The 12,954-nt window shown below is 36.1% G+C and overlaps 1 protein-coding gene across 1 annotated transcript; it reads left to right on the plus strand.

Moving 5' to 3' along the window:
* Positions 1-6,348: 6,348 nt before the first annotated feature.
* Positions 6,349-9,000, plus strand: LOC136785908 (uncharacterized). Its single transcript, XM_066747272.1, has 8 exons — positions 6,349-6,496; positions 6,557-6,602; positions 6,891-7,088; positions 7,179-7,557; positions 7,647-7,844; positions 7,941-8,286; positions 8,374-8,797; positions 8,937-9,000. The coding sequence occupies exons 1-8, from the start codon at positions 6,349-6,351 to the stop codon at positions 8,998-9,000; spliced, it is 1,803 nt and encodes a 600-aa protein (XP_066603369.1).
* Positions 9,001-12,954: the final 3,954 nt, after the last annotated feature.

Consider the following 12,954-nt stretch of genomic DNA (forward strand, 5'->3'; position numbering starts at 1 on the left):
CCCTTTTCCTATTACACCCTCCGGAAATTTACATGTTTTAACCATGCAGTGCAATTTGACTAAATTCTGCATTGCTGTCGCAATACCCAATATTCGAGCCGCTACCATTGCTGACGCATTCTCAAGACACTTTGTTGCGCAATTCGGACTTCCGCGTGCCATTCTCACGGATCGAGGCACCAGCTTTTTAGGCAAATTACTCAAAGGCGTAACCTCTCTTTTCAAAATCAAACATCTGACTACCTCCGGGTATCGACCCCAGACCAATGGATCCCTGGAAAAAAGTCATCTGGTACTCACCGAATACCTAAAACATAATATCAACCAGTATTCGGACTGGGATTTATTCATCCCCTTCGCCATGTTCTGCTATAACACTTCTGTGCATGAAGCTACAGGATTTACGCCATATGAATTAGTTTATGAACGCAAAGCCCAGTCCCCCGTCTCCGCCTATGCGATCGAGGAGTTATTAACCTACGACGCATACGCACAGGAGCTGGCTCAGCAGTTAACCCGGCTTCACGCTTTAGCCCGAGAACGCGAAATCCAAGCTAAAGAAAAATCTAAGGAATATTACGATCGGAACGCCGCTGTTGTCTCCTATTCCCCTGGAGATTTGGTCTATGTCCTACGAGAACCTAGAAAGCATAAATTAGACTCCCAGTATTTAGGACCATACGTCATTGATTCCATCAACGACAGGCACAACGCCATCCTCCTTACTGACGCTGGAGTTCCCATCACTAAACATCTGGACAAATTAAAGCCTGCCCCCACACCCCCTTCCCTACCCCCACCTTTACTAACCACGAAATCTAATGCATGTACGATTTTCTTTTTGCAGCGTTTACTCGTTTACTCGTTTACTAACTACTCTTGCAGCATAATTATTGTTTATTTGTCTATTCAATTATTCCGGAGATTATTCAATCACACGAAGTTACCTCCTTCCATCTGGAACAAACAACTCGAACCCTCCAGGAACGACACCGCCAGATCATAACCGAAGGGACCTGCGGAGGAACCCTGGGATATATATATATATACGCAGAGAAGGTGGAGAAAAGAAAGAAGACGTTTGCACGGAGAAACCAGAACCAATATATTGTTACATTTCCAAATCCTTATAGCCTAATTCTATATCCATTCTTTATTCTTAATCTAATCCGTGAGACCCAGTCACTTCCTACAACCAGTAATAGCCGAGAGGTTCGAAGTCTAGCCGGGAAGCCCCGTTTCTTGCCTTGAACGCCAAATTCCTCCCAACTCCCGGACTCCGAAACCTCAAACACAGGACGCAGCTTCATACACAACCCCAATCTTACCCCTCGACCTCTTAATCTAAAGAATCGCCCACCTCAAACTCTGGAAAGGTAATAGGGATTGGAAAGAAAGGGACTGCTCAATTATCAGTTACACAAATTTCCTTTTCCGTTTCCTTATATTGTTACAATCACTCTTTTTATAAAATACAAATCTTACTTAATTCCTAAACTTAATCTACGCCAACCCGTGCCACGCTAGCACTTCCTGTTCTGAGAGCTCCGGCTCCCACTCGCTCCAGGGGTCGTCCATCTGGAGATTGATTCGCCGCCATCCGCTGTCCTGGGGCCAGCGCAGCCCCAGCAAGTCAAAGTCCTCCCGGAAGGACCAGGTCTCCAACATCCTTTCTGCCAGGTTGTCATTAGCAGCCCGGGAGGACCTCCTCTCCTCCCTTAACCACTGGATCTCCTCCAGATCGAGGACCACCACTAAAGAAAAAAAAAGGGGGGAATAAACAATAACTCCCTCAATAACACCCATCCCACACAATAGTCACGTTACTTACCGGAACGAGTATGCACCGCTACCCCTCCTGCGAACCTTCTTCCTCCAAAACTCAGTAGACTGGGGAATCTTCCTCGGGCCATTGCTCTTCTATTCCTTTTCCTTTTTCCTCTTGTCCTTTTAGCTTCCCCAACTTCTGCCAACACTGTTTCTGTCGTGACGGTAATTAGAGTACAATATCGTTCCTCACCAAAACTTCACTCTTATACCAAATTTCTCACTCCACTCACGATTGCAACACCACTTCGTGACGCACGAGCTTCACTGCACCACACGACTGAAATCGCCATGACTACTATTATAAATATATTATTTATAATGATGTTCAGCATCACGCAGATCGCCTGGACCCACGCATATAACAGCACTCATCTAAAACATAATCCTGGCATCTTCTTCGAGAAGATCTCCACTCTACAGTACTATCCCGTGCTATGGAAGGTCGCCACAACCATTGACATCACCAGTTTGACCAGCCAAGCCACTAATCTCGGAAAATTCTACGACACACTCTTCTATGTGGGCAAGGGCAACATCTCTTGCATCAATGATAGTAAACTCGAAGAGATCGGACGCAAAATTGTTGACACTGAACTTTTCGCTTCAATACTTCGCCGAGGCTTACATCCTACGGACCTCAATCGGAACCGTAGAAGCGCTCCACTCGGATTCGTAGGAGGACTCTCTAAAACCCTTTTTCGTACCTTGACCGAAGAAGATGGCGAATACTACACCAGCGAAATATTAAAGCTGCAAGAGAAAGGAGTATACACCGCTCACTTGTTGGAAAAACAGACGCATGTGGTACAGTCGGAATTCTCCGTCTTGCACCTTTCTATTACTACCTTAAATAACCATACTCAAGAGCTTCAAGAACAAACCAAAGCCTTGGTCGACGATATAGCTCTCACCGATGATGCCCTTGAACAGGAAAAACACGCGAGAGTACATCGAGATTACATCCGACAAATGGAAATGTATGCCGATCAATACAGGACCAGCATTCTATTCTTTGTGGATGCTGTTCTTTTCGCTCGTCGTGGAATTTTGCACCCCATGATACTTACACCTACCCGGTTACAACAGGCTTTGCAGGAAGCCACCCTCCGGACCGGATTTTCCTTGCCTTTCGACGAAGAGGAACTACTGATGGAGGATATCCAAGGACTCTCTCACTTACACGTTAATCATTATAAAGGACAATTGGTGGTCGCGATCGAAATCCCTCTACTTAACCAGGAAGAATACCATCTGTACAAAACCTATCCCTACCCAACCCACCATAATCGCCCCGATAACCAAACTATCACCACCTTTATTCAACCTGCCCATCCCTACCTAGCAGTCTCTTCCTCTCAACGCTTTTACTCCCATATCCCTTCCGAGTCTCTATCCCATTGCCTCCACCACCTGAAAACATACTACTGTGCTCCTGGGGCGCCGCTTCATAAGATCTCGTATAATCAGGAATGTGAGCTATCCATCCTCCAACACCATGACACCACCCAATGGACTGGTTGCGACATCAGGGTTGCCTCTTTCACTGGTCCCTTCTGGAAACCTTTGGTCCAACCCCGAACCTGGTTATACCCTCTACCAAAACCTGAGCAAATCACTCTAGTCTGCCTAGGAAACGTAAGGGGAACGGAAACCATCCTTGGAGATGGAATTATCCAATTAGAAGCAGGATGCTTCGCGGACACTACATCTACTCAGCTACGATCGCTGCAAACCCTGATGGTGTCCGATGTTACTCACTGCGAAGCCCTAGAGCCCATGCCTCTCCCTGAACTTTTACCCGAAGGTCACATACCAGCTTTGCAGAAATTGATAAAAATACAGCCTATTAAGAGTAAACCCTTGGAGGACTGGAATCTCTCCAAAAACAGCGTAGCCCTCAAGGATATAGCCCGAGAAGCAAAGGACCTGCAGAAACAAGATTACACTGCCCTTAGAGCATCCATCATCTCATATGCTTCATCCGGATCTCTTCTTGTCCTCATTATACTAATCGCTGCGGCCCTGTGGTTTAAACGAAATCCGACACCCGCGCATACCAGCCCAACGTCAACCACCTCTATCAGTGTTCAAAGCACTCCAACGATAGCAGCCAAAAGCATGCCAATGCTTCCTGTACGCACCGTCAGCATGCCGTTTCAACAACCTATTCGACATGTGCAGAGTATGCCGTACCTGGAACCAATAGCGATGCCACGGGACTCGCTACCCTTTAGTTAATAAGTACCGAATTCCTTTAGAAACTATCGGCAGCTGGCCTGACCCATACTTCTCATCCTGGAAACATTGACCTCCACAGGACAATGTTTCATCTAAGGGGTGAGGTGTAACGTAGGGGTCAGCCACCTCGCCGGACCAAAGTAGATCGCACACGTCCGTGTGCAATACCGGTGGTATTGCACATTGCTGACACCCGGAATTCTTTTCCGGAAATGCGTTAAACCTTGGGCGTCGGCCGTGGATGTGGAGACTTTTTGGTTGTCATGTGTCGAAAGATCATGGCGCTACTGACGACACATGACCTATTAAGCCTCCTACATATATGCGAGTTCCGCGACCCTCAAGTCGAGTCTTATTCTGTGCAAGCTTAGCCGCTGCCGCATCATCCGCGTTCCAAGGTCGTAACTCTAGTGTTCGTTCCACGGGAGCAGAGTACTCCACCGTATTCTAACAAATCTCTTGCCCAGTCGCCGTGTACTGGTAGTTAAGTCTAGTATAATTCAATCCGAAACAAGTCGTGTAGAAATTGTCGCGAGTGTACATCTTTCACAGTCGTGCCTAACACGTACCGTTCTGGAAGACAAGCACAACTACTACGAACTGATCATAATTAATTAAGTGCGAGAAATCCACAACCATCGGAGAGTCTAGTCTCTCCAATAGTTGTGACAATTAGTAAATAATCCTGCGAATGCTGATCCAGCATTATTAGCGTTTACTGTAAGTATAATTGTAATACCTGAAAATACATAGTCTTGTGTCAAAACTGCTGTTCCAACGTATGTCTATACATACTATCATTCACCCCGAATCTTGCCAAATCATTACATTCTTACCGCTCGGAGTGTAATACTATAGTTCATTGTACTGATAGTCGAAAAGCTCAATCGACGTTTCTACTGACCCAGACTGTAGTGTCGAGTCAGCGCAAAACTCGACCGAAAGGCGGCCACGACTACCCAGTACTTAACAAATGCATGCTTCTTTCCGCCATGTTTGACCCCACTCTTCTGGGTCGGTGACAGTTTTCCTAAAAATTTTGTACACTCTGTTGCAAACAGTTGGCAGTACTGATTGAACTATAGATAAACGTACTATACCTATTAATTATAGTTTACTATCTGGCATCGCTGTTAAAATACATAAAACAGGTTAACTTTAAAAAATAATATAAACGTCATGAATAGTTATGTAGAAAGGTTAATTTAACTTGTAATTTCATATTAAGAAGAGCTGGCAAGGAAAATAATTTTAGATAAGTTATCTTTTTTTTTATAAATACAATTTTTAAGATGAGTTAGAACATATTGCTTTGTGTAATATAGTCTATTATTACAGGTTACTTTGAGGATTTCAAGTATAATTTTTATCACTAATTATTAAATGTATGTACATACACTATCATCGAAGAAGTAAAAGATGGAAGAAACCAAATATCTACTTTGTCCAAGAAGCAAAATAAAGTTCAAGCAGTTTTATGATATACATTCTACAGCAATGAAAATTAATGTTGCGTACAAGACGAAGATGCTGAATTTAGTTAACAAAGGGATAGTGTTTTCAAAGAATGTACAATTATATTCAAGCTTCTTGTTGGAAAGTCGTATACTTTTGGAAGAATAACGTAGAGGAAATATTAAAAGAAGCAAACGATTGAGTCAAGCAAATTCGCAAATAGTTATAGAAAGGTGAATTATAGAAGAACTTAAGAAGAAAAATAGTTTTAGATAAGTTATATTTTTTATAAAATTACTTTTATTAAGATGAGCTAGAACATATTACTTTGTGTAACATAATCTATCATTACAGATTAATTTGTGGACTTAAAATATAAATCATGTGTGTACGCATCATCAACAAAGACTTAGAAAATAGAAGGACAAAAATTCCTAAATGAGTAGAGCATGTAAGAAATACACAGCGATACACAAAAATACATACATTTGTTGGTTGCTAAAATATGAAGCAGCAATTGTTTAAAAAGAAATATGCCAGCAAAATTAAATTAAGCAGCAACACGTAACTCCAACTTTAAGAAATATGAAAGGAAACAATGGTTTTTTAATACATAGAACTTATATTTCTGAATTATATTGTCTAATGCCATTTATCAACAAATTGTAAATTTTTATCAGTTTAGAACAAATTAATGTGTAGATATAAGTTGTTATAAACTTGATTTTGATTAAAATTCCTGGTTTATTCATTTTTAAATCCACATAATATAGCTTACATGCTGAGTTAAATAATTACTCTTTTTTTAGTTACTGAAGATGAATAATGGTAAACCTTTACCCTGTTTCAATTGTTTTTAAGTTTCTGTTCAAGACTGAATTTATTAATTACACAATGTCAATTGAAAAAAAAAAAAGATTTGGATGTTTAATTCCTACAGATATCATATTAAAAGAAAATATAAGGATCGAATGTTAGTATATATTCTACTTTTAATCTAAATTATGTAACTTTCGTGCTTTTATTTTTATAGCTATAATTGTAATTGATATTTTGGAAGGCGTTTCAGAGGCTATAATGTCAGGTACATATTTAATGATAAAGACCTTGATTTTTTTGCAAACTTATAAAACAATATCTTTTTTCATTGCTTAGTTGCTTTTTGATGAAAATAAAAACAAATATTACAAAAAGTGTATAACAGTGTAGAAAGTCTACAAATAAGAATAGGCGCAAACTAATTGATATAGTTTACCTAATATCTTACTGATTTGAAAATAATATTGGCATTCTATATATATAATATTTATTTAAAATTATAAGTTTTTTAACAGTTTCATTAAGAGATACATTTTTTCTTGTAATAGATATCTGAGCTGTGTGGATAGCAAGAATAATTGCAAAGGACGAGGCATATATAAGCATGATGAATTTTTTCTTATGCATGATCATGACCATTCCCCAAATTTAAATGACATTAATAAATTAAATTTTGTTAAAAATGTTCGAGATTTAAGTGGTGCGATAGGTGCTAGACCTAAAGAAATTTATACAAGTTTGGTTACGTAAGTTTTAAAAAGGCATTAATTAAAGTTAATTCGATTTAATATTTGTAATGATCTTTAAAAGTTCGCATTGGATATTACTTTATATAGAAGACATCCGGAATATGGTAGTATAAAATTTAATAATTGCAAAAGAACAATAATAAGATATATTAATAAGAATAAAAATCGAAGCAATATAATATTGAAAAATAATACATTAGTAGAATTAGGAGAAGTTTTAAAACAAAATGAAAATTTATTGAAATATAATTTTGGGAATAAAACATACAAACTAACAGTAGAAATGGTCCCCTATTTAGATGCTATTAACATTATATTGTTTGATCAAAATTTCTTTCATAATTTGTCTCCAAATGTAGACAAAATTTTTGTAGATGCTACCTTTCAAAGCGTTCCCAATTTAAAGGAAAGAAAGAAAATGCAATTATTAACAATTTTAGTTAAACTTAATAATGGAAATACTAAAGTAAGTTAAATACTTTTTCTCAAAATTTTCGTCTTTTAACAAGAAAATAAATAAAAGTAAATTTATTTAAATAATGTTAATTTCTCTAGGCTATTCCATGTATATGGATATTAATGACTAACAAAACTGAAAATAATTATAAAGCAATATTTAATTTTATAGCAACAAAGTTTCCACTATTAAAACCTAAATTATCAATGTCTGATTATGAAGTAGCTTTGAGTAATGCTTTAGAAAAATCATTTGAGACATTAAGAGCAACTCATTGTTATTTTCATTATGCACAAGTAAATTATTTGATCTATATATGTACATATATTCCTTGAAATTTGGTTTTTACTCAATTTTATATATAATACTAAATTAGAAATAACTTTTTATAGGCATTAATCAAAAAAGGAGAAAATTTAAAACTAGTAAATAAAAATATGAATAAAATTAATTGTCCCGAACGATTTATTATTTTAAAAAAAGTGATACTTTCAGCCATTTTGCCTCACAATTATATAGTAAGAACATTTAATTTACTAAGAACAGAAACAAATAAAGAATTTGGTGAAAAGTTTGAAAAATATTTTCGATACTATGAAAAATATTGGCTCCAGAAAGTAACACCTAAACAATTTTCTGTTTTTCAATTGAATGACAGGACAAATAATGTCTGTGAGTCTTACCATAGAAATTTAAACAAAACATTGGGTAAAGCACCTCATCCAAATGTATTTCTAAGTAAGGAAATCATATTGAAATTATCTTTGTCCTATTTAACTTTCTTTTTATTTAATCTTTAATTCAAACATTATCTTTCAATAATAGGTGTTGTAAAATCATTAGCTAAGTGCTCCAGATTAGATTTTGATCAAAATCATACTTTCAAACAAGAAAAGAAACGAACAAGAGAATTTAATATTGAGGTAAATAACTTAACAACAAATATATTAAAAATAGTTGAAGATACAACAGTTGACCTAAAAGAAAAATATATATTAGAGTTATTTAATAATTTTACGGAATTTAAAAAGCTAACAATTTTAGTAGAAGAAAACATGATTAAAAAATTAGAAAATATCAAAACATCTAAACAGGAAATAAATCTTAATGAACATGAGCTCACCATTATAATAGAAAACGAAAATTATCATGAAATATTGACAAAATTTATTCATTTGCAAAATAAATACCTCAATGAAAATGATGAATTTAAATTTATTATAATTAACAAAACATTAGAAAATAAAATGTAGTATTAGAAAAAGTAATTATATTGCTTCATTTGAAATAAATAATTAATCAAACAGTAAAACTTGAGTTACGTGTTACTGCTTAATTTAATTTTGCTGGCATATTTCTTTTTAAACAATTGCTGCTTCATATTTTAGCAACCAACAAATGTATGTATTTTTGTGTATCGCTGTGTATTTCTTACATGCTCTACTCATTTAGGAATTTTTGTCCTTCTATTTTCTAAGTCTTCGTTGATGATGCGTACACACATATTTATATTTTAAGACCACAAATTAATCTGTAATGATAGATTATGTTACACAAAGTAATATGTTCTAGCTCATCTTAATAAAAGTAATTTTATAAAAAATATAACTTATCTAAAACTATTTTTCTTCTTAAGTTCTTCTATAATTCACCTTTCTATAACTATTTGCGAATTTGCTTGACTCAATCGTTTGCTTCTTTTAATATTTCCTCTACATTATTCTTCCAAAAGTATACGACTTTCCAACAAGAAGCTTGAATATAATTGTACATTCTTTGAAAACATTATCCCTTTGTTAACTAAATTCAGCATCTTCGTCTTGTACGCAACATTAATTTTCATTGCTCTAGAATGTATATCATAAAACTGCTTGAACTTTATTTTGCTTCTTGGACAAAGTAGATATTTGGTTTCTTCCATCTTTTACTTCTTCGATGATAGTGTATGTACATACATTTAATAATTAATGATAAAAATTATACTTGAAATCCTCAAAGTAACCTGTAATAATAGACTATATTACACAAAGCAATATGTTCTAACTCAGCTTAAAAATTGTATCTATAAAAAAAAAGATAACTTATCTAAAATTATTTTCCTTGCCAGCTCTTCTTAATATGAAATTACAAGTTAAATTAACCTTTCTACATAACTATTCATGACGTTTATATTATTTTTTAAAGTTAACATGTTTTATGTATTTTAACAGCGATGCCAGATTGTAAACTATAATTAATAGGTACAGTACGTTTATCTATAGTTCAATCAGTACTGCCAACTGTTTGCAACAGAGTGTACAAAATTTTTAGGAAAACTGTCACCGACCCACTCTTCTCCCATGTCAGATCCCAATAGGATATGTGGCTTGCTGCCTGCTTTTCCAACTGATACATACATACATATGTACCTGTGAGCTGATGAAAAAACCCGACCCGGTGTCAAACCTTGAGAACGTTTTGGAAAATTAATTAGATTATCAGATCTAAATTAACCTTTGCATGGGTCTAACGGACTTACAATGCAGCTAAAAAATTCCTTAGATGATCCGAATTACCACTTTCCATAGAATACAATCGTATCAGGATTGATTGCAAGTAGTACATAGTAGACGGTCTCATTACAATCAATCCCAATCCGATTGCGTTCTACGAAATGTGGTAATATCACTCATCTAGGGAGTTATTTAGCTACATTTACAACTCAGCTGTACCTCTGCAAAGGTTAATTTGGAATTGAAAAATCGATTAATTTTTGCAAATATCACAATTTGCACTTATGATTGTTGGTGAATTTTCGTCCCATTAGTATCCAATTTATATATGAATTTGATTAAATATAAATATATTTTCAAGTCCTTGCAATATCCAATTTAAGCGTCGAAATTATTTTCTCAAATACCATGAATATAAAAAATATATAATAATTATTACTTTCTTCATATTAAAGAAAAACTAAAACTGTAATTATGTATATTCCTAAAACCGATGTATATCCGTATTTAATACATGTATATCAGCGTATGCTAAAAGTTCTCTAAACTATATAATTTACACATATTTTACATTTTCACGAATATCTTTAGTAATAATTATAATTTACAGCTTTCATTTGTATTTTTAAAAATCCAATGCAAATCTATGCCAATATATGACTAAAAGTTTTATATACATTAAAGGTCTTTAAAGCATCCAATTCGCATATATATGCAGAGGTTTTCTCTAAAATATAGAATTAATTGTATTATTTAACTATAGCACACAGGCACTAACTGTACATTGCCTGACTCAAAAAAATGTCAAAACATTAATTCTTAACACTTATTTTAATTAAAATATACTTACGTTTTAATACTTCTTTTAAATAAAATATGATAATTTTGTTGTAGTAAGAATTGCTACAGTAAGAATTGCTATAGTCAAAATTGATATAGTCAAGTAACACAAAAATTCCTATTTCGGTTGGTATTAAATACACCAATATTACCAACTTCCCTAGAACCTTAACGAATTTTATCGTTATCGTACAAATATGAGTTGCACCGATGATTGTCGTAAAGCTAAAGTTACAGAATCGCTCATTCGTTAGCGCAAGCGATAACTGTCGGTAGTTAGCGATACCGACAGCTGTCGTTAAGGGGTTTGACCCACTTGAGGCCAAAAACACTCACAATATAATAGTTGATGTGGTATATATTATTTATTACGAGCATTGTGAGTTTTTTATGGAATGCGTGCAAGGAAAAGCAAAGGTTTATTAAAGTTATTCGTCGGATAAATTTTATATTAGTACCGTTAATAGTGTAGCTATGCCGATACTGGAAAAGTGGCGAGGGGGGTGCGGCGCGTGGGGGTCCCCGTCGCGAGGCGGGAGGTGTCCCCACTCCTCTGACGTCATGCCCCCCCCCCCCCACTTTTTTAATTGCTTCAGGAACGTGTCACAATTTTGATATAAGTTTAGGGACTGCATTGACCCCCACCACTTATGAGTTCCTCCACTCTGATGACGTCAGGGCATATTTTTTTTTAATTGCTTTAGGAACTGCTGTAATTTTTAATAAGTTTAGGAACTACATTCACCCCACCAGTATGATTAGATATGGATGTTTTTTATTTTAAATATATTGGTACGCTCCGATGTATTCGAACGTTTCTCAATACATGCGCATGAGCTCGCCATTGGTACTTTCCGATTAAATTCGGACGTGACGAGTCCCCACTCACCTACATTCATATTTTAAATATTTTTTTCCACGATAGTTTTTCTCCTGTAGAGAGAGAGAGAGAGAGAGAGAATAGCGGTCTCGGATGTGCTATTCGGCTGAGCACAGCGTTTCGCGCTCACCTTGATCGAGCTCATCGTCCTCATCGCATCTCAAGACCCCGTCAATCCCCTCTAAGACTCCACTACTTTGTTTCTTTTACTACTACTACTACTAATGCTGCTAGTACTAAGGTGAACCCATTCCCCTATGTAAGGTTAGTGGAGAGGAAGAAAAATAATACACACACACACACACACATTCTTATTAAAATGATTTTAATTTTTAAAATAATAATAAAATACAAATAATAATAATAATATAAAATATAGGGTTATCAATATTTCACAAATGAAGGCATGCAATCGCTGCAGCATTCTCCCATTATATTATAACGGGACGGACACGCTCACACAAACAGACACAGGCACAACCTTGGGTAACTAGGAGGAGGAGGCTGCAGGGTAGACATCAACAGCATCTATAATTAAAGAGAGAAAATTATTTTTTTAAATATATGTATGTGTGTGTGTGGGGGGGGGGGTGTCCAACTCTTACCGTTTAGATATTAAAAAATCTGTTGATGAACTCCTTGCTACGCGTAGGAGGCCATCAATCCTCATCCTCGGGATCCTCATGCTGGAGGTTGGGTGATCCCCAACACCCATCCTGCATCCAGCTGATCCCGAAGAAGTCGAAATCTTCCTGGTAGGATGCTTCTCGGAGGATTTCTTCTTCCCAGTCTTCCTGCAGTTGACGTCTACCCTCACGCATGAAGCGGGTATACTCTATTAAACAGAAAAAAAATATTAATAATATTATTAACCTCACTCTTTTCTACTCACGAAATATAATAATATTAATGAACTTACCTCCAGCAAGACCTCCAGGACCAGGTCTCCGCCTCTCCTCCCAGTCCTCCCATGGTTCCTCCGGAAGTATTAGGGTAGGCCTTTCCCCTATTACTTCTTCCCAATTCACTTTTAATTCAATGTACATGATGTGTATTGAGACACTCTGAAGAGCTATTGAGACTTTTCAGTAGCATCCCAGTTCCTACAGCGGTAAAGTCTCTCTCTGACTTGAATTAAGATTAAGTTTCTTCCAGGGAAAAAATACCATCCTTTCTTCTAACTCCTGTAGAATC

The sequence above is a fragment of the Prorops nasuta genome, unplaced genomic scaffold, assembly GCF_024137725.1.
Source record: "Prorops nasuta isolate Cenicafe-Biocafe unplaced genomic scaffold, Cenicafe_Pnas_1.2 PNAS00001, whole genome shotgun sequence".
Lineage (NCBI taxonomy): Eukaryota > Metazoa > Arthropoda > Insecta > Hymenoptera > Bethylidae > Prorops > Prorops nasuta.